Source organism: Meriones unguiculatus, chromosome 8, assembly GCF_030254825.1.
Source record: "Meriones unguiculatus strain TT.TT164.6M chromosome 8, Bangor_MerUng_6.1, whole genome shotgun sequence".
Lineage (NCBI taxonomy): Eukaryota > Metazoa > Chordata > Mammalia > Rodentia > Muridae > Meriones > Meriones unguiculatus.
The window spans coordinates 33,594,684-33,616,888 of record NC_083356.1 but is presented as its reverse complement, the minus strand read 5'-3'; the positions used below and the strand labels follow the sequence as shown (position 1 = coordinate 33,616,888).

At 48.6% G+C, this 22,205-nt stretch overlaps 1 protein-coding gene across 3 annotated transcripts in view; it reads left to right on the top strand.

Annotated features, from left to right (window-relative positions):
* The first annotated feature begins 14,798 nt into the window (after positions 1-14,798).
* The window catches only part of Ccn4 (cellular communication network factor 4), a 31,140-nt gene continuing 23,733 nt past the window's right edge, over positions 14,799-22,205 (top strand). For 2 of the 3 annotated variants that reach the window (XM_021658719.2, XM_021658718.2), the window contains exon 1: positions 14,799-15,193. In XM_021658719.2, the coding sequence (XP_021514394.1) occupies positions 15,125-15,193 (69 nt within the window). In that variant the 5' untranslated portion in view covers positions 14,799-15,124. The remainder of the gene's footprint in view (positions 15,194-22,205) is intronic. The other variant, XM_021658717.2, reaches the window with a different exon arrangement.

Below are 22,205 nucleotides of genomic sequence, written 5' to 3'. Positions count from 1 at the left end.
CCTCTGGGCCACGTGTTTGAACAAGGCTGATACTGGTTTACACTACATTCCTGAGATATTTGTTCAGCGCTCACAACAGGGAACTGAAACCACCAGGATCTGATAAACAGGAGGCTAGAGGGATGGAAGCCGAGGCCCGCTGTGGGCTTGGGGAGTCTCTAATTAGCCACAAGCTTGTCCTCATAGGCAGGCATGGATCTTCCATTATCTCTGAAATTATACACATGGCTTGTGAGTGTGCTCACAGTGGTGTGCCATGGGAAGGACACAAGATCAGCTCAGGTTCCTCAGCACGTGTGAGCCACAGCAGACAGCTACCTCGGGCTTGATTAGGAGAATGCAAAGACTGGGAAAAGAGGGGTCTTCAGGGTAAGGTAGACCTCAGCCATCATTGTGAGTGAGCTACAGAGGATAGCAGCAGGTGAGGAGGGCAGAGATCTTCACCAGGAGTAGTGACAGTGTGGGCAGGCTAGTGATACCAAATGGGAAAATGGCCACCAAAGTTCCTCATCGAGGACCCACCTTGCTAATCTGACTTGTCTTCCACCTAGACATAACACTCAATCTCTAATAAGTTAGGGTCTTGATCATCTATGGGTAGTACAATAAATTTGTTAAAGGTCTACTTGGCAGCAGAATTAATTAACTCATCCATTCATCCTTTCACTTTTTCTACCATCTTATCACCACTGAGTTCCTGTAATGGCTTTGCTCTAAGATGTCATAGTCTTAAGAGTGGAAGCTGTGAAGCCCATCCCTCCTGAAGTATACACTCAGATGGGGAGAAGGACAATTATAATGAAACAAAGTATGTATAAGTGTAGGCAAGGCTTATGGGTTTGAGTAAAGAGGTAGAAAGAGAGGCTGCTGCTCTTGAAGCCACAGTCTGCCCAGCTGTGTGGCCAGCATATTAACAAAGCTGTATAGGAAATGGATTTGATAGTCCCTTGAGGTTGGTATTGTAACCTTGAGAAACAATGAGGCTTTTATATCAGAAGCTTCTAAAAATAAAAATAGACTCATTGTGGAAGTGTAGAGAAAGATAGAAGATAGAGGCTCCAAAGATGACGTAAGGGCTGAGAGACTAGAGAGGGTAAAGATGGTTCTAATGGTATTTTGTTTGTGCTTGTGAATAAATCTCCTACTGAATTCTTAAAGCTTTTGAGCAAATTGCACTATATAGCACTGTCTCTCTCTCTTTCTCTCTCTCAACACAGACACACACACAGAAAGACAGAAATAGAGAGATGGAAAAATTTGGAGACCACATCTAGACAACATGGATAACACAGAGCAAAGCTGCGGTGGTTGAAGGGCGAGATGACAGCTCAGGGAGGCATTGTAGCTGGGCAAGGATCTTTAGGCATGGATGCTTTCCCCCAGTTGGGACTCAATGTCTGACCACTCCCAGGCTCTCTGCACCTCGTGTCTTAGGACAGTAACCAGGCATGCTTGGTCAGTTCCTGCTGTCAGGGATGGTTCCTTAGCAGGGGCAGGGGGAAATGTCTGGTTCTCTTTCTGGCATCTATAGATTCCACCTTTAAGTGTCTGGGCTAACAACTGTGTCATTTCATTTGTATCTCCATTGTCACATAGCTTCCTCTTTGTGTCCCTCTCCGTTTCCTCGTCTTTTCTTCTAAGGAGAGCAGTGTGAGATTTAGGGCCCAACTTTGATCCAAGATGATTGTTAAAAATCCTAAAATAATAACATCTATAAGAACCCTGTTTCCAAGTTGAAATGGTTCCTGGGGCTCCTTCCAGGTGGGCACACGACCAACCCAGTCCACAAGATAAGCTCAGGGGTGCATTTTCAGGCTGAGAGGCAGGGTGCTCAGGGTGCAGGAGAGAACAGAGATTGGGAAAGAGCTATAAGCAAATGTCTGTTCATCCCAGGACACCAATAAAAGACTAAAGAAACCATCTTACCCCAAGTCCAGTCTGGTGAAGCAGTGAGTTCATTGGGGTTACTTACAGGAGCCTGGGGGGACTCAAAAGCAGCTGCATCACCAAAAGCCTCACCCTGGCATGGATGATGACTCCTGAAAGCTACATTCCTGGAACCCCCAGGATGGCTTGCAGGTGGCCTCTTCGGGCCTGAGAGTCTCCTCCTCCTCAGCAGTTGTCACTACTTATATAACCTTGTGTCTTCCCTGGGCTTCAAGAGCTTTGTATGACAACTGCATCAACTGCTGCTCTTTCCTATAGGAGGGCGTGTTTCAAATCAAGAGAATAGCTACCCAGCAAGAAGACAAAATGATGAGGGGACCAGTCACCATGTGTAGGAAGGAAGAGAACAGAGGGGTCAGCAGAGGACATACACATGTGGGATTTTAGAAAGAACATGAGGGATTTTTATCGAGATCCATTGCTCAGGCATCTGGAGAGAATTTGAGAAGAGGGGAGTTATAGGGAAGGCAGAGGGAATTATTGGCTGCTCTCATCTCCATAGGTTACTTTATAGCCACCCCAGGAGTCACCAAAGTGCCACATCCACAAGCAACAGGCCAAGAGTCTTACCCAGAACACAGCATGGTACAGAGCCCATGGCTTCCCAGCTGCCACCAGTGTTTTCTTATGTAGAGTAAACAGAACCAGAAACACATGGAGCTGCCTTCACCCACACAAACAGCAGCAGCCTGGAGCACTTACAAGAGCAGCTTCTAAGTTGTACTTTGAAGCTCTGGCCAAGCCCAAAGGAAAAAAAGATTCACCACAAGGAGCATCCTTCTTGCTGCCTTGATAACAATGTCTCCCTGTACCCCGGCCCCTCTGAGTCTAACTTCCCTCTCCCCTTCACTCCTTTAAGGTACACGCAAAGAGGACCATGTAGGTTCTAAAAGAATACATCTGAAACTCTTTAATGAGCTCTGTGTGGTGCCTGGCTACTGAGGTTCTGTAGAGGGAAGCTATGTGGAGTGAGAGAGGCATTGAAAAATCTTAAGGGGGATCAGAGAGACAACAGGGCCTTACCCTGCAGGAAGGCATTGCAAGTGACACAAATGGTACATGCTTTGGGCTCTAATGGAACTGGTTCCAGGTCCTAAGCCTACCGGAACTGCAAAGCTGGAAACAAGCTGTTTCCAATGAGAAGGGCTGGCTCACCCAAGGACAACACACAGCTGTTTCAAACTAGGCTCCTACAGAAGGCACCAAAATATACAGACCATAATGTCCCATTAAAAAATGAATCAGAAAAATATACTGAAAAAAAAAAAAAAACCCAAAACACTTTTTGTTTTATTCTTGATTACCCAAGAGGGTTATCTATTACAATATCCATTAAGTGCAATAAAGGAATTAAATATATATGTGCTCAACTATGTCTAAGAAAAAAAATTCTAAGAGGAAAAAAAAAGAAAAAATCTAAAACGTTTTTCTTAGCTGGTAAATTGTATATTCTTTCATATGGTAGAGTTAATAAAAATTTCCCTGTGCCTTTTGCATTACATATAGAATAACTGACATGTAGTCATGTAAGGGTAAATTTGATAAGAGTGTATTATTGAATAAGACAACACCTGTTGTGGGGAAGAAAATGAACAAAGCAGCATTTCTGCTTCTAAATATGTATGCGCTATATATAGTAGTTAGAAAAATTCTTAAAACCTCTCAAATATATAATAGCACTCATCCTTGAGAATTAAGTCTATGTGTAAGTTTTAATTTCTTTTCTTAAAAAAAATGTAAGGAGCCCTTTGGTGGTGGCACATGCTTTCAATCCCAATACTTGGGAGGCAGACAGGTGGATCTCTGAGTTCGAGGCCAGCCTGTCTACATAGCAAGTTCCAGGAAGCCAAGGCTACACAGAGAAACCTGTCTCGAGAAACCGAAAAAAAAAAAAAAGTAAGGAGTGGGAGTATGGCTCAGTGGTAGAGCATTTGTCTACTTTGTATAATGCCTTGATTTTAATCAATGTAACTGAAAAAATAAAATTGACAAATGGGAGCTTAAGAGATTGCTTAGTGGTTATAGAGGCTGCTTGCTTTTTCAGAAGACCAAAGCTGGGCTCCCAGCACCCACAATGGGCAACTTACAACCACCTGTAGCCCCAGCTCTATGGGATCCAACACTTTCTTCTGCATACAACCATTAGAGCACTCATATACACATGTGACAAACAAAAATACATAGGCCTGTAGAAACAAACACACAGATGTTGGAATTAAAAGCAGCAGCAGTCTCCGTGTGCCAACGTGTGGCCAGACTTTCTAAATGTTTAAGGATGCTTTCCATAAGTGCTCATGGTATCCAGTTTTTGTAATTTCCATTATAGACGGGGTCTGATGAAACTCAGAGACGAAGGATCAACAAAGAAGTAGAAGGCTTATCTAACCCAGATCTGGAGGTGAGAAGACAGGCAGTATTGTGACCCAGGGTAAGTACAGGCTGGGGACAGTGTGGGATGGCTGCCCACACAGAGCCAGACCTGCCAGAGAGTCTGCAGAAGCGAGGGGATCAGATACCAGCCAGAGGCTGCCAGCCAACCAAACCAGAAGCTGTCCCCAAGTGCCCTCAACTAAGGAAGGAGCTGGAGGCCAAGGTAGCAGGAAGCTTAACAAGTAGGATGTCCCCCAGAGGGTGAGTCCAACCCTTCATTTTACAGAACAGGAGACCAAGGCCTGGAGAGAAAGAACACACAGACACACAGTAAAGGAGTGTGAGAGTGAGAGAACATAGACCCTTCGAGGGGCACAAGGAGGCTGCATTGGACCGGGTGCACAGGTCATTGCTCACCGTCAGGTTGTTACTCTCATAGCACCACTTACAGGTACACCAAGAACCTGATCTATAGGGCTTTAGGCCCAGTGCTGCCCACATTCTCTGAGTCCCTGAGGCCAGTGGAGTACAGACCTCGGGCTTGCCCTGCCATCCTAATGGCTCACAGACTCTCAGAAGTTGTGCTTCAGACATCCCAAACGCCAGCCTCCTTACTCAGTTTCTCACCCACTTAGTCAGTATCCGTCCATCCATCTATCCATTCATCCAAACACCCTTCCATCCTCGTACCTATCCATCCACCCACACATCTACCCATCTGTCCCACATCCATCCATCCATCTATCCATCATCCATCTTTTAAAGTTATTCTCTCTTTTCCTCTTTGAAAATGTTTATTGCATTTATTTTCTTGTTTCTGGAGTGAGTCGTGTACACTGTTGTGCTCATGCGGAAATCAGAAGACAACATGCTGGAGTCATCTCTCTCTTTCTACCATGGGGGCCCTGGAAATTAAACTCTGGTTTTCAGGCTTGGCAGCAAGTTCCTTTACACACTGAGCCAGCCATCTTACTAATGCTTCTTTTCCCTTCGCTTTCTCTTTTTCCTTTCCCAGTTTCTCCTGCCTTTCTATTCAATACATAATAGGATGTGGGCCAGACACTTAGCTCACAGAACATAAAGGTAAAAGTCCCCAGATAGCATACAGTCATTGTGGAGAAATGATCATGTGTGCAGATTATTTCAGTCCACAAAGCACATGTGTGCTTCAAGTGCGACAACTGTACCTGCTTTTTATGTGCTAGTGGGAAGAGCCAAAAGATCTGCGGTGGGGAAGATGAGCTCTCGGGCTGGAGCCACAAGAGGAGTCTATGCCGACAACATCCTGGATGTGGGCAGGCCCAAGCACTCTGAAGACCCTAGTGTGGGGAGTCGAGACAGTCGCTGGCTGCAGCTCTGCCTTTAAGGCCAATGCCAAATCCATGACATCCATCTGCCCGCCATCATTGCACTCCATGAGGGCATGCACTGCAGCTGTGGCACAGAGGAGCATATTGCTTGGCAGTTGGAGCAGCTCTCACCCACACTCACTGCTTTGCTTGGGAAGGTAGAGATTTTCCCACAGATACTGAACCATGATTCATCAACAACCCTCCAGATTTCTCCCACCTCCCCAGGCATTCATGAGTCCACACCCAAGGAACATGGATATAGCAAAGCCCTCTCCACTTCTGTCCATTCTGCCCAGACCTGCCAAACTCACCCATCTGTTCATTTTATCATGTGTGTGCCTCTATCTCTTTCACTGTTGCCGCTCAAATCTCCTCAGTACACCTGTCCCCTGGAGAATGGACCCACTTACACCCTGACACCTTCTCTTTCTGCACAGGCCTCCTCATCACTGCCCCACACATGGTTCTAAACTCCAGGCTCTTGTCATGCCCAGCCTCTTCACCAGCTACACTCCCTGTTGTCAATGTTCTCTCAGCCATGTCTCTTCCCCATAGCATCTATATGCAACATTCTATCTGCCTATGTGCCTTTTTTACTGATCCCTTTTCAGTGTTATCTCAGAAGGTCAGCACAGGCTTCCACAGGGAAACAAGTGTTTAGTAGAACCTGGTACCTCGGAGTGCCCCATCAGGCTTAAGTCTTTAAAATTCCACAAATATATAGAACCAGGCCTGCCTGAGCCACTAATCTTCCTCCCACATAGAAAATCACACTTTCTCCCTCTACCTAAGTAAATCCTATCCAAAGCTCCCCCCTACGTCTGGCCTCAACCAACTCCATTCAGGCTCAGCCTCCCATAATTCTTTGGGTTTGTATCAACTACAGCCATAGTAGAAATAGACCTTGGCTTTTTGCCCATATGTTAGTCTCCTTAGAGGTCAAGATTATGGCTGTTGGGCCACAAAGATCCAAAATCCTTCCTGTGTCTGGTGTACAAAATGTGCTTAATGTGCAGGACCGTCTCTACAACACTTGCAGAGCTAGAGGGCAGATAAAGAGCATGTTCTGGAATTTCCTCTGCCCCTGGCTAGCCAGGGAATCTGAGGTTCATGAATTAATTTCTCTGCGTCTCACTTACCTTATATGTAAAAATGAAGCTGGTGTGAGAAAAGCATTTTGTTCTGTCATGGAAATTAATAAATTAGCACATGCACAATGCTTTAAATGATACCTGTTATGTACAGCAAACTCTGTAAATACTGAATTATATTGTAGCAGAGCAATTGTTCTCCTCCTTCTTTTCTTTCTCCTTCTCTTCCTCCTCCTCTTCTTCCTCCTCCTAAAGTTGGAATCTTCTCATATTCCTTTACCCAGAGACCAAACTCCTATTTGTCCTGCTTGTCTCATTGACACAGAGAAACTCTGATTTCTGTGGTGGCTTGTCCCCTTGCTTGCCTTTGGAGTCCTTCTCTATCAGCTCAGGCCTGGTTCCTGGCTGAACCCACAGGTACCCATAGAACAAAAAAAAAACGACTCATTTTACCCACATGCCAGTAAGAGGCAGGAAGGGGTGAGCATCTAGATCATGGAGTGAAGAGAGAGGAATAGAAAACGGTCACGTTGTTACGGCATGGTGACATCGTTGTCTCTCCCTGTGCCCTGGAATCTGGATGTAGGGCTTGGAGGCATTCTCAGATGATACAATACAGTACCCACAGACTCAACTCCAGAGAGTGTCACACTCCACAGAGGCACGGGAAGGAATCCCATCCTGGTCTTGTCCAAGATTCCCAGACAGTCTTGACAGGAAGACTGTATTGGGGGAAGGGCTGTCTGGCTTCACAGCCTCCAGAGTGTGTGAAACCCAGCACTCCTGCCAGATAAAAAAAATTCATATCTGCATCCAGCTGGCCGCATCGGTGCCAAGGGGAAGATCGCTTGTCACAGACCTGCTCTTTGTCCACACCACATGCTCCTTGTGCTCTGTGAGAGACTCAATAGCTGCCTGACCTCCCCCAACCCCAACATACACTCTTCCAGACTGACTCAAGCCATATCTGGCTCTGCCTGTCCCTCCGCGCATCTATTTCCCATCCTTGGGGAAATGTGAGCTGATGATAGATTTAAGGAAATCTGGCCAGGGTACACACAGAACCAGAGCCCAACTGCTAAGACACCCTTGAATCACCCTGGCTTTTAAGGATATGAGGGTAAAAATGTGTTACAGCTGGATGTGCTACAGATGAAGAGTGAGACTGTCCACATGGGACCAGTTAAGTGTAGGTCACTGTGGGCACCAACAGTGCACCCAGGAAAAAGTATTGATGATGCCAGTGGGCATTTTGAGGTAACTAAAGGTGAGAGTGAGCTAAATGGTGTGGATCTCAGATACACCTCTGTGGGTAACCAACTATCTGATATGGGCTGAACAGTGTCCTCTATAAGACACACATGATAAAAGTTCTACCCACATAACTTAGGTCTCTATTACTCTCATAAAACACCATGGCCACTGGCCACTTGGAGAGGAAAGGGTTTATTCCTCCTCATAACATACAGTCTTACTGAAAGAAAATAAGGGCAGAAACTCAAGCAGAACCTATGGAGGAGCGCTGTTTACTGGCTTGCTCCTCATGGCTTGCTCGGCCTGTTTTCTTATACAACCCAGGGCTATTTGTCCAGGAATGGAACTGCCTACAATGGGATGGGCCCTTCCACATCCATTATTAATCAAGAAAATGTCCCATAGACTTGCTATATAGGCCATTGTGATGGAGGACCTTTCATAATTCGCAGGTGATTCTAGCTTTTTCCAGTTGACACAGAAGAATAAAAAAATGGATCAGCACACCTCACAACTTCAGGATATGGCAGGACCTTAAGGGACAGGCACTTAAGAGTTCCAGTAAAGTGGTATCAGTAAACACCTTCAGTAAAATGGTATCCAATGGGCTTGCCCTAACTCCAATGTGCCTCTTGGGGGCACACAGAGTAAATATCTAAAAAGACACAGGAAGAAGATGATTACCTGCAAGGCAAGGAGAGAAATAGGCCCTGCTGACACCTGGGTCATGGACTCAAAGACCTCAAACCATTAGGAAATAAACTTCCCTCATTTGGGCCAATAAAATCTATAGTACTTTTCACAGATGCCCAGAAGAGCCAGTTCTCTGTCTACTTCCCACCTTTCCCAGTGTCTGCAACATGGCACCCAGTCTTCCCCTACTACCCCTCCCCTCAAAAAAAAACTTCTTTCTTTTCTTTCTGTGGTCAATCCCTGATTTATTCTCTTTTCACTCATGAATAGCAGCAGTGGGTCATAGGTGGCTTCAGTACTCACCTGTGGAAGAACATTTCACTTGTGTTCAGGGTGGCTCATTAGAACTGAAGGTTCTAAGGAACAGCCCTGAACTTGGTTTGAAAACGAATGTGACTTTCCTTCTCCCTTCTTGCCTTTCTCTCTCCAGACTACCCTCTCCCCTCTTTCAGGCTACAATTTCCTCTCATTTCCCTCTTCTTCCTTTCTTCTTTCTCCTCTTTAAAATCTTTCCTTTTCCTTTTTCCCCAATTCCTCTGAGGTAGAAGTTATTTCCCTGTAGAGCAGAAAACTTAAGTCACCTGAATTTTCCTATCATCCACAGCTCAATGACCACCAGTGCCAAGCTCCTCTCTGGGTCCAGTTAGGTGCCCATCTCCCTTTCTTCACTGTTGTAGGCAGTACCTTTAACTTTAATGTATGTCCTATAACATCTACCTAAATCTCACAATGGCTTTCTTGCATGTGCTGGTGGTTTCTGGGGCCTTGTTCCCAATGTTCTTCCATCACTTCTGGGTGGGGATGTTGCCAAGTGTTCCCTGTTCCTAATGGCACTGTATTTGGACACCATCCAAGGTTACTTTCCCCTTCCTTAGGCTGCTTCAGGTCCCATTACCATAAACTGCATGAGTTTCTTCCCACATGATAAATATAGAGTGTATTCATTTTTTTTTTTTTTGAGGTGCAGTGGATTACATAAGCCAAGGAAACAAATGAGCTATCTTCCTAGCTCACACAGCTGGCACTTGAAGCCCTTAACAAAACCCACCCAAGGCTGATTAAAGGTCCAAGATCCACTTGCTTTTCTACTTGAATCTCTTGTGGACCCAGTGGGGACAGGGGCTTCTTGGAGACATCCTGATTCAGGAACATGGCATACAAACCTAGGTCTGCAGTAAGAGTTTCCAGTAAATCTCATGATCAGGTTCTCAGAGATGGCCCTTTTAGCACTGCACTGCCTCTGAGGCCATCAGCGCCTGGCCTAAACCTTCAATCTGCAGTCAGATGTGTTAGTGAAGGCCCAGAGAACCATAGAGTGCCATTGGCACAACTCAGGTGTTAGATCTCTCCTATCGTAAGCTGGCTCTCATCTACTTCTCTGTCCCTCTTTCCACTGTGCCCTGGAGCCCCTGGCACCTAGAATGAAGGCAGCATGCCATCCTTCGTGGCACCTGTGCAGCTGCTGCTCACTGTTCCCCAGCCTGGAATGCCTACTTGCTAGCTGCTGCCAAGCCAAACTGGCAGGAGCCAAGATGCAGCATGTGCCCAGCTTTTTCAACAAGTCTGCAGGGCCTCTGAGCCACAAGCGCTTCCTCCTGCGAGAATCCCAGAGCCCAGAGCTCCAGAGACCATTGCTCAGGGGCTCCAGCACACTCAGTTTCACACCCTAGTGCCTTTCTGGTACTTGCCTCTGTGAGAGACAGAGGAAACTGACGCCCACCTTGCCATGAGGAGGGCATGTCCAGGTTCAGTACTATCAACATCCTATGCTGCTTCTTGTCACACGTAACGGAGGCACAGAAAGATATATAATCCTTTTAGTTTAACATCACTGAACTGTGAGAAAGACAGCATGGTCAATCTTTTCTTTGCTACCAGAAAAGGTGAAAGAACTTTGTACAGTGTATGTATATGTTTCTGAAGGTCTGTGGTATTTAATATTGTCAGTCCAACAGGCTCTACAGGCACCCAGGAGCAAGCCTCTCGGCAGATCTTGGAGGGACTCTCTAGGTTAGGTTAATTTGGATGTGAAGGCCCACCTTCAATATGGATAGTACCGTTCCACAGGCTTGGATCTCAGACTGAATATAAAGGAGAAAGGGAGCTGAGCACTAGCATCCACCTCCCTCTGCTTCCTGACAGTGGATGCCATGTGACCTGTTGTCTCAATCACAGCCATCATGACTTTCCTCACTGTGATAAGCTGTACCCTGTGGCTGTGAGCCAAAACAAAGCCTTCCTTCCTCAAGTTGTTTCTGACAGGCATTTTGTCACAGCGGCAAGAAAGGCAATTAACACAAGGTCTACCTGAGCCTGGAGCTCACAGCTTAAGCTAAACTGGATGTCAGCGAGCTAAAGTGATCTACTCGTCATCTCCCTGGTGTTGATATTAAAAACTCCTGCCACCGTGGCTGGCTTCTCACATTGGTTTGAGGGATCAATCTTGGGTCCTCATGATTACGTAGCAAGTACTTTACCAAGTGAGCTATCTATCTAGCCCCCCCTTTTTTTTCTTATAATGAACATCTATTGAGTGCCTACTGCATGCAAGACAAGGCCAGCACACAGAAGCAAAAAGATTCAAAATGACATATGTGTCCCCAATGGCCAACAGCAGCCATCTTGTACCCAGCTCAGATCAGTGACTAGAACGAAGATCCCAAGCACAGAATGAAATACTAGACAGAGACACAGATGGACCCCAAAAGAGATGAGAGGGCAGGGCTCCATAAAACCCAACCCCAGCATCCCTTGGCTGAAGTCATAAAAGGGATTATGTGAGCCTCTAGACATGGAAGACATCCCCCACAGAGGCATTGTGGGTACAGAAGGTAGTAATATGGTCTCTAGGGTAAAAGGCACTTGCAGCCAGAGGACATGAGGAATTGAAAGCCTCCATCTTGGTCTACGGTAGGGCTGTACAGAATGTGGTCAGATATGTGTAGAAGCTCCACAGTGCTTGGATACAGGGCCCCTTGCACATCTTCTCCACTGCCCCTTAGGTCCCAGGAAAGAAGATGGACCTTGGCCCAACAGAGTTCAACCCACCCACCCACCCACTGTCACTCAAGGTAACATCCCGTATCAGCGATGCAGCCATCAATGTGGATGCTGAAAAGCCTAGCCCGGGCTTGCACAGACCTGGCCCTCTGCCGCCTGCACACAGTGTGGACTCCCAACATGTTCATGGGATGAATAAATGACAAACAGACGGTGAGTAGATCCAATGCAGATGTCAGCCTCGGGGCTTCTGGGTACCTGGTCCCAAGACTGGGTCTGGAATCTTCTGTGCATCTGGCCCTGGTCAGGCCAGCCTCGCTGCCTGGTGGAGGAATGCTGTTCTCTGACCCTACTCTGCAAGCCCTTCCCCCATGCCCTCTTTGGAATTTATTTATTATTTACAGCTGCTCTGGGAGATCTGCCAGGACACCTCCTGCATGATTGCAGCTCCCGCTGTTGCAGATGCCCTGCCTGAGATAAAGTAAAAGGCAGAACTTTGAAGAAACAAGGGGACAGCCAAAAGCAGTCCTTCTGACTTGCACATGTAAGGCAGGCTGGGGTGTGGGACATAGAAATGTCCTAGGCCAGACTCCCACCCTGGGAGTATTACCAGGACAGGGGCCAAGAAGATAGAGAACATTCAGTAGACAAGATTGGGGGAGGGGCCTACTGAGCACATGCTCTGTGTTATGCTTTCCTGCAACCCCAACACACACACACACACACACACACACACACACCATTACTTTCTCAGTGACAAGAGCCACAAGAAGAAAGCCAAAGCACAGAGAACTCAGGCGAGTTCTCCATAGCCACCCAGTTGAAAGGGTCAGGAGGCAGGAATTCAAGCCAGTTCTCTTCAGGCAGTACTGATCCATCCATCAGTCACGTGGGAATGACATCAGCTATGATGACAGCCAAAGGATGAGTCCCGAGTCCCATGTCCTGAGAAGCTCCTGAAAGATGAGAGTCTGTCTAGTTCTTCTACCTCAGGAACTGAAGGTATGTCAGGGCCTTCCGTTAGAGGAACAAGATGGGTAAAGATCTGAGAGTTTCACCTGACGGACACTGGGGCAGCCAACAGGAGCCATATACTAGGGATGAAGCAGTTGGAGAATGTGGTGGGAGCACAGATTGAAGGAGACTGTGACGGTTGCCATTGACCTAAGTCACAACCCTACTTATACCCAGGACTCGGTACCAGAATTTATATTTAGGCAAATGCTTTCTGTTTACACTAAGTTGCATGCCATCTTGGTGCCATCTGTTCTCTGGGCCTCAATTTCCCCAAAGAAAGAACATTTCAGTGAACATGTTTTTCTAAGGAACGGGTGCTGAGAAATTGATGGGAACATGAGCCAGCCAATCATCCCAGCTGGAGGGTGCAGAGCTGTACTGTCCCTAGGGATGAGAAGAAGCAGCCACAGCATTGGTATTCTTTGGGTTCAGCTTGGCAGGCTGGAGATGTGGCATCCTGAGGGGCTGAGGCTGGTCCAGGCGGCCTGGGAAATCTGTGTTTGACCCTGTGCGTGACAAGAAGACTCTAGTTTCAGAAACTCTGATGCAGTAAGCCTTGGAGTTGCCCAGAGCCTCTGAGTTTGTTCTGCCTGACCACAGTACAGAAGCAGTTATGAGGTGGCCCGGGCACAGGACATGCCCATGCCTGCTATCTATCAAATGTCCATAAACAATTCACTGGTTCCCAGTACTTGGGGAAAGTCCTCTTAGTGTCATCTGCTAGCACACTGGCTTTGCAAAGTTCCAGCTACAGAACCAATTGCAAGAGTCAAGGAGAAGAAAACCATAAGCTGTTGAGGTGGTTAGTTTCATGGTTCCACACACCTGCCCTCCGTTGCATTTTACATATATAAATCCCTTTATTTCTCAAATATCAGTTAATATGAATTGGCTCCAAAGAACAAAGTACCTGAATATCTATGACTAAGGACATGAGCTGCTGATTCATCTCATGTTTGGATCAATAAAAAGATGAAGTCCCAGGAACCCAGACCTTTTCATCAGTCTAAGCCTTGTTCTTAAACCAAAAAGGTTGCTCCAGCTTCAGCCATCACATTTACACACCAGAGAGAAGATGTTTAGAGATGTCTTTTTTCTTAAGAAATGAGGTCCCTTTTAGACTTAGTCTTACATATCAGTGGCTAGAATTGGCTCAGAGGCCCAATCTGAGTGACTGACTAAATAAATCATCAGAGTCACCTTTTGGGGGTCATGTCTATGGTGATTACAAATGATTTCTGTGAGTACAGCCTCTGCTGCTCCAAAACGACAGCATCACCCATTAACAAGCTGCCAGGAAAGGGAGTGCTTTGTGCATAGAATGGAACCTTCCCACTCAGTAGGCGACAGGCAGCTGTGAGCAGGTGTCATGGGTGCCAGACAGGGGAATCTTGAGAGAGGGAGAGAGGAGCCCTGGGCAGGCATTGGCTGGCAGTAGCCAGGAGATGACCCACATTTTCCATAGTAACAAGCTGAGGACCACTCTGGTCTCTCTAAGATGCAGGAACAGAGAGTCCAGAAGGGAACCTGAGACAGGAGCCTAAATGGTGTCCATGGGGAGATGCTAGGGCTCCCTGAGGTATATCTGGACCCTCAGAAGATTCTCTTCCCCTGGCTCTTTGTCATGCAAATATGGGATTTCTTCGACTGGGGCAAAGGACCAAGGCCAGGAGCTCCAACCCACCAGGAATAAGAAATATTCAAAGATACTAAAGACAGGCTGAGGGACTGAGGAGCCCTGGCAGAGAAGCTAGCTGGCAAAGGAACTGCTACCAGTGTCCATGGCTTTGAGAAATAGCGTAGACCCTGATGATAGCTCACACCTCCAGGCATGTCAGTGGTAAATTCTTTTCATTTCTGGGTGGAGGAAGAACCTTTTTTGATTGCCTCTGAGTCAGAGGTGGGAGAGACAGTGAAGAAAGGCTAGCCTATAAGAAGAGTGCAGGGAGACAGAAGACCTCCCCCACAGAGCCCCCACACTGTCCCCAGCATCCCCACCTCCAGTACACACCCTCTTGTCTCCTTCCTCCTGCCCTGAGACCTGGGTCCCCCCCTGGAACATAAAGGATGCTGCATGAGAATTCACCTCCCCATGTAGAGTCAGTTCTGGGACTTTCCCTTTAAGAGCTGTCAGAGCAAGGAGGCTGGCCAAGCTAGGCTGGAGGTGGGGACAGAGGGAAGAAAAAGAGAGAGAGAGAGAGAAGCAGGAAAAGTTTTTTTTAGAGGAAAATGCAGGGCTAGTCTGCTGGCCTGACGTCAGATGTCGCTTTGACAAACCCCCTCAGGGGCTGAGGAAGGCTCTCCCCTGCTCTGATGGGCCAGCCCAGTCCTGGCCCAGCTCCCTGGAGAGGCATCCGCATCTCGGCTGAGCCGTAGCTCCTGTGACGCTGACTTCCAGGCATGAGGTGGCTCCTGCCCTGGACGCTGGCAGCCGTGGCAGTCCTGGTGGCGGGCAACGTCCTGGCCACGGTGAGTCCTGCCTGGAAGGGATCAGTGAGGGGACCTGATCCCTTCCCACCTGGTGCTGAGGACAAGGGACTGGGGTGCTGGGGTGGGGAGTGGGGGTCAAGACAAGATGGGTTGGAATGGTGAACACAGAGGAGAGGAGAGGTCCGCTTGAATCAGAAGAAGGTGGCAAAGTGGGGCGGAAGGCGCACCCCTCAAGAGAGCCAGCCTGCTTTTACTATTCGCTCAACAAAACAGGGGCTTGGGGATGCGCACCCTGAACTGGCCCTGTGATCTTGGGTGGATCATATACCCATTCAGAGCAGCATACAATGAGGGGGTCGTTGGAAGCATCCAGAGACTGTAAATTTGAAAGTCCCAGGACACTGAGCCTCCGAGCTCCCACCAGGAGCAGTGCTGGGGAAGAACACGCCAGCTTTTAGCAAGTCACAGATGAGCAAGCAGGGTTCGAGTGTTTTTGAGTTGCAAGGTTCCCACCTTGAGCTCAGTGGTTTGTCCTGTGAATATGTTCCTGTCCTGCCGTTTCCAGAAAGCGTCTGGGGGCCTCTCTCCCACCTGGGTCCTGGACGGAGGGACAGCAGTCTGCACTCTCAAGAGGCAAGCAAGGAGACACGTGGCAGAGCAGTGAAGCCTGCTGGAGCAGGCAGGGGTGGCTGGGCAAGAAGGCAGGCTGCTAGGGGCAGTGAGGTGGGTGGCTGAGCAGAAGGGAGGCAGCTTGGGGCAGTAGGGTGAGCCACGGGGCAGTTACTGAGTCTGGGGTCCCACACGGGAGCCCGGACTGTGGAAGTTGTAAGGCTACCAACACTGAGTTACACCAAGGACTTCTTTGAGGGTTAATACGCATTCGCGGCCGACACTGAGTTACACCAAGGACTTCTTTGGGGCTTAAATGTATTCGAGGCTGAGGAGACTTGGAGTCAGGGTTCAGCTACCTGCCTATGGGCACACAGGCTCAGACTTTTCCACTGAAGGTCAGAACTAGACCTGGCTGGGACTGGGTAACAGGCACCTTGAGGTGTTGCTTGCAGAGAATGAACCTGTCCAGTGTGTCTCCAAGTCCTCCAGCCCTTGCATGATGCCTGTTGGTTACAGCACCTGACCCTATACCAAAACCGAAACAAAACAAAAAACAGCTCTGTTCACAAAGGGTGGCCAGAAGCAGAGGACTTGCCCAAGGTTGGGATGAGTAAGTGACCTGGGTCACACTCGGATCTTTGCTGGCACATCCTCAACCACCCATCCTCCCAACAGTTCCTAATCCTAGATCCCAGGAAGGAAGGAACTAGGCCCACCTCTGCCTCAGGACTAGATGTGACCAGCTATATGCCTGCAGGGGGCTGGGCCAGGGAGGGCAGGGTGTGGATGGAGAATTGGTGAGAGAACAGTCAGAGTCAGTGTGAGAGCACCAGGCTCCGGAGCCTGCTCACCTGCCACCAGAACAACCAGGATTGAGGGACAGTGGGGGAAAGAATCAGAGTTTTTCAGGGGACCTCAGCAGAGAGAGCCAGAGTCCAGAGGGATCTGGCAGCAGCAGCAGTAAGGAGTTCTCTCAGCAAAGGCTCCCACGCTGTCCATGCCATATTCTTGGGGGATTCAGGGCCTCTTTGCACAAAGGTCTGAGTTCCCAGGGTATCCTCAAAGCCCCTATCCACTGACACAGTACCCTTAATGGTACAGAGCTGGTTTGTGCTTAGAGGACAGTTCCTGGCTTTGTGACCAAATCCCACACATGGCATCCTCCAGAACTAATACAGAAAGAGAGTTCAAGTCCAGCCAGGGGCCGGAGGCGGAGGTGGGGGGCATGGAAAGAATGACACACATTGGCCATATGGAAGGAAAAGTATGTGGGAACTGAGGATTGCCAAGAAGACTTTGAGGAAGAGGGCTGGGAGGAAGGAGCTGTCTGGGGTGCCCCTAGCTCAATGGGCTGTTGCAGGAGGGAAAGGACAGCTGGAGAGGGGGGGCATCCAAAGTGCGGGAGGCAGGTCCTGGGCACAGATGCAAAGGCTAGCACCTATGGCAGTGTGTGGTTGACACTCTGTGTGCAGAACAGTTTTTTCATCTCTTCTTTTTCTTGGACAAGTGTTAAATGCCCACCTGCTAAAAAGGAAAGTCATAGGGTATATGAACCTTCCCAAGGACTTGTACGCAGTAATACCCACCCATGTGCCATGCCTGTGCAGAGATAGAAGGCTTGCCAGAGTACCACCAACATTCACCGAGCCTCATAGACATTAGGTAAATTGCCCAGGACACACAGCTAACAGTCCATGGAGATGACAATAGGTAGTCACCTTCTGATGCTCTGAGTAAATGTGCAGAAGTGGCACACATGTAGGCTAGACCCCAGCAGTGCTTGCAGGCTGGAGACAGCCACCCACATGTTAGGATGAGAGATGAGAAGGGATAAGGTAATGTCATCCAGGTTGGGATGCAGGGTCTGAGACTGGCTGAATCTTCTCTCCCTGTTCCTGTGTGAGAGAGACAGCGAGACACAGACAGAGAGACAGAGACATAGAGACAGAGACAGACAGGGAGACAGAGAGACAGAGACATAGAGGGACAGAGAGAGAGAGAAACAGAGAAGGGGAGGGGTGAGGGAGATAGGAAAAAAGAGAGGTGAGGGGGGGACTCATTGTTTGGGTAGGGAATGTAAACTCATTCTCTCTTCCCAGAACCAGGACCATATAGGCATGTGATGAAATCCTTCCTCTAAATGAGAAAGCAAGCATGATCCACAGACAGTCTCCACATACCTAGACACTGTGCAGTGGTGAGTCAGCAGCTCCTCCCACCTCCACCCCAGATCTGAGCCCTACATTATCTTTAACCCTATGCCTGACTGAGCCCCACCAGAATGCTGTAGGGAGGCTGCTGAGAGTCAGTCTGCCCACCTGGGCATAGCATTTATCCAGGGTTGAGACAAAGGAGGGCTGTCCCATACTAATCTTCACTGACATGAGCCCCACATGTGGGCTGGGCAGTCCTCCGGTCTTTTGGTAAACCCACACACCACACAACACAGGGTTTACTGATAACTCTGCCTGTGACCACTGAGCTGGGAAACTGCCAAGCCTGGGAGGGATATGGCGCAGAAGCCAGCTTTCAAAACTGCTGAAGTGCCCCCACCATCTCCCAGGGACTTCAAGAATCTGTCCTCGATGGGGCTCCACTGAGAGCAGAGAAGGAGCCACAGTCACAACCAGGCTACCACAGCCATAGGAGCCACTCAGGGCTGGGATGGTGACTGTTAAGCTCTCAGAGTTAGGCTTTGGCATATGAGTTCTTATGATCAGCAAACTCTGGATGCCCTGATTAACAGCCACAGCAAGATAGGTGGCCCACTCAGCACACAGTTTTAGCCTGGATATAGACCAACACATTGGAGCACTGCCCACTGGGAAGACAAGGTTGTGCCATGCCCCAGACCTTTACTGCCCATTGCAGCTCCTGTATTGGGCCACTGGGCCCCTGCACTGCAGCCAAACTCTTAACCTTGCTGAGCGGTGCCTTAGATGGCAGACCTCACAGAGACAGACTCTTTAATTCCTACCCTGACTCTTCCTGTTGGCAGGATATGTTTAGGCTGTGCTTTTGGTTCAACAAAACATATAATTGAAGCCAATTTCACCTGCTTCTGATTCAGTTTGATATAACTACTAGAAAATTCTGTCTGTGGCTGCCAAATGGACACAAAGGTTTGGCATTCAGTGAGGGTGGGGAGTATTTTGGAGGGTTCTAAGCCAGGCTTAGAAGCCTAATATCTTCAGGGAAAGCATCCCTGATGCAGTATTGTCCCTAAGGGCCCGTGTGCCTTTAAGTGTTCACACTAGATTCTGGGGATGGTGGGAGGATGAAGAAGAAGGGACAGGAAAGAGAAAGAACACATGGGGCCTGCAGAAGCCCATTGTCCTAGCAGCAGCGCTGGAGCCCAAGCAAGTGGAAGCCCAGGCTTCAGGCAGGCCTCGAGTCCAGGACTACAGGCACTAAGGGGGCTGGCCTCAGTACCGTGTGTGTGCAGAGCAGGGAAGTGAAGTGTCCGCTCTTACAGGTTCAGTGCAGGGAATCTTCTAAGGCCTGTTAGCCAGGTCTCCAGCCATGAGAACAAAGTTGGTAAGCACTCCAGGGGACTGTGAAAGAGAAAGGAAGACTGGTGGGGTGATGCTACTGCTGGTAATGATGATGGTGAAGATCGTGCTAATGAAGGTAATGGTGACGACAGAGCCACTGGTGATAATTCTACTTGGGACGATGGTGAAGTAATGATACACCTGGTGGTGACAATAGAAATAGTGAAGATGATGGTGGTGGTGATAATTATGGTACTGATGGTAATTCTGGTGACGGTGATGATAATAGCCATGGTGACAATGTTACTGAGGATGCTGTATGGTTATGTGTGTCTCAAAAGCCTGAGCCAGGGGCAACAGCTACTTCTTTCGGACTGTAGGCCTCACAGCTCATCCACTTGCTTGTTCTGTTGGAAAACTGGGGTGCCTGCATTGAGTCTGTGGTAGATGGTTGAGAAAACAGGGCACCATCATGGGAGAAGAACTCCTGATAATTCAGCTTTAAAAACAAGGGGTGAGATAACCCGTTCGATACTCTAGTGCTGACATCCTGACATTCATCAGCCAGTGCTCCCCCAGTCCCCCCTCTACATCCTCCCCTCACTTCCTCCTCTTTCTCTTCCTCCTTTCCATCCACTGAAAGGCGAAGAAGGCTAGAGGGAGGAGGGAGGTGGAAGAAGGAGAAAGTGGGCCTCTGAAAGCGGATAATGAACATTCCAGGGATGCGATTTGATCTTGGCCCGCCCACCAGTCTGGGATCCAGAGGCAAGTCCAGGCGAGATTTCCACCTTCCACCGTTGCAGATCTGCTGGGGGAAGGGTGTGAGGGGGCCAGAGCCCAGACTCCAGGGCTCCTCCAGGGACTCTGCCTCCAGTCTGTGAATGAAGAGAAGGAAAGGGGGCTGAGAGCCTCCCCAGGGCTAGAGAGCTCAGAGTGACCTAGTAGGACAGAGTGTTTAGAGCAAGCTAAACTTTAACCCGTTCTGTCTTTAGCAGAATGGTAGACTCCCTGAATTGCTACTTGTTCTTCCATCCCAGCCTTGTCCATTCCATGGCACCTACTTGGGACACCTCCAAGAAGCCTTCCTCACATGCCCCAAGTAGGCCTACAGACATCCCCTTAGATCTTATCCTTGACTGGTAAAAGGGATCATGTTACCCAACTGGAACGGCACTGGCCTTACCCCATGGAAGGTCATCCTTTGTTCATACCCTGTACTCTTATAAAATTTAACATCTCTCAATTCCCAAGCCACCTGGGCTCCCCGACCCTGGGCCTTTGCACATGCTGTGCCCTCCAAAGGCCTGGCTCAAGCTAGATTTTGTCTTCATCTAGCAAGCCTCCTACTGGTCCATCAATGGCTATGCTAGTACACCATAGGTACTCAAGTGAGGCATTGCAGTGACTCGTAAAGGTAGGCCAGGGCTGGTAGGGGCTAGGCAGATTGTATATGGGGAGAATGGACAGGAAAGGGTGGCCAAGGGCACCTTGGTTCTTGGAGATGCCTGCTGCACAGAGCCAGGGAACGTCGGACGGGGACCTGAACCAGTTGCTAAGTGGCTTAGGCAACAAGCAGTGACTTTTAGACTTGGTACCAAACAAAGGGTCAGGAGCTCAGCTTTTACAGGTCCTGTGATAGCCTCAGCTTCAGGGTCCCTGTCTGGGAAGTAGACATAAAGGCCCACTGTGCCTGTGTTCCAGGCTGAACTGGACAGAGGTTAGGAGAAGGTGAGAATTAACAGCCCAGGGACAAGAGCCAGCCCCGCCTTGCCCAATCCAGGGGGCTAGGCAACAATATGTTAGCCATGATGTATATAGAAGCCCTTTTCACAAAGCCCTGTGTTAATGCAAGCTGTACTGGCATGCGTGAGACCAGAACTCAGGGTTCTTGTCCGTGGGAGGAGATTCTTTGGTTGTGGGTACTGTATGGTTTGGGAGCTGTAGTCATGTCTTCCAGTTTCTGCCTTTGTGTGTGTGTGCTTCACACACATGCACAAGCATGCACACACACATGCACAGATATTTTTAGAAGCAGAGGAAGATGAGCAAGAGGTCAAACACCTCAGGGCCTCAGTTTCCCTATTTGTAAGTGACTCCTGAGGTGTTTTTCTTATTACCATCACCATGATTTGGCTGATTCAGGGTCAGGATCTTGTCTTTTCCATGGACCATGGCCCCTGCTGGCCATTGCCATGTCCTTAAACCCCTAGTCTGTCTTCTCACCAGTGGCTATTTGAGTCTCACCCCAGCCTCAGCTGGGGCTGTTCTCAGCTTGGACACCATCCCTGAACTTGGTCAATTATTTTCCACATTTAAGATGCTCTGAAAATGCCTCCTCTTCCAGGAAGCATTTCATGCTCTCACCTCTCTCTCCCTTCACCTTGGCCCATATTCCCTCCTCTACTAAATGAGGAATCCTATTTAAGTTTGATCTGAAGAAGTGATGCCTGAGACTTGAGATTCAACTCCGTATGAGAGGCCTCATACAGATCTGACTTTTTTTCTATTAATTACACTTTACTCACTTTGTATCCACCCCGCCCCTGTAGTTCCCTCTCTCCTCCCGTCCCAAAATCTCCCTTCCTCCACCCTCTGCATGTATGCCCCTCCCCAAGTCCACTGTTAGGGGAGGTCTTCTTTTCCTTCCTTCTGATCCTAGTCAATTAGGTCTCATCAGGAGTGGCTGCATTGTCTTCTTCTGTGGCCTGGTAATGCTGCTTCCCCCTCAGGGGGAGGTAATTAAAGAGCAGGCCAATCAGTTCATGTCAGAGACAGTCCCTGTTCCTATTACAATGGAACCCACTTGGATGCTGAACTGCCATAGGCTACATCTGTGCAGGGGTCTTAGGTTATCTGCATGCATAGTCCTTGGTTGGAGTATCAGTCTCAGGAAAGACCCCTGTGATCAGATTTTTTGGTTCTGTTGCTGGGATTAAACGCGTGTT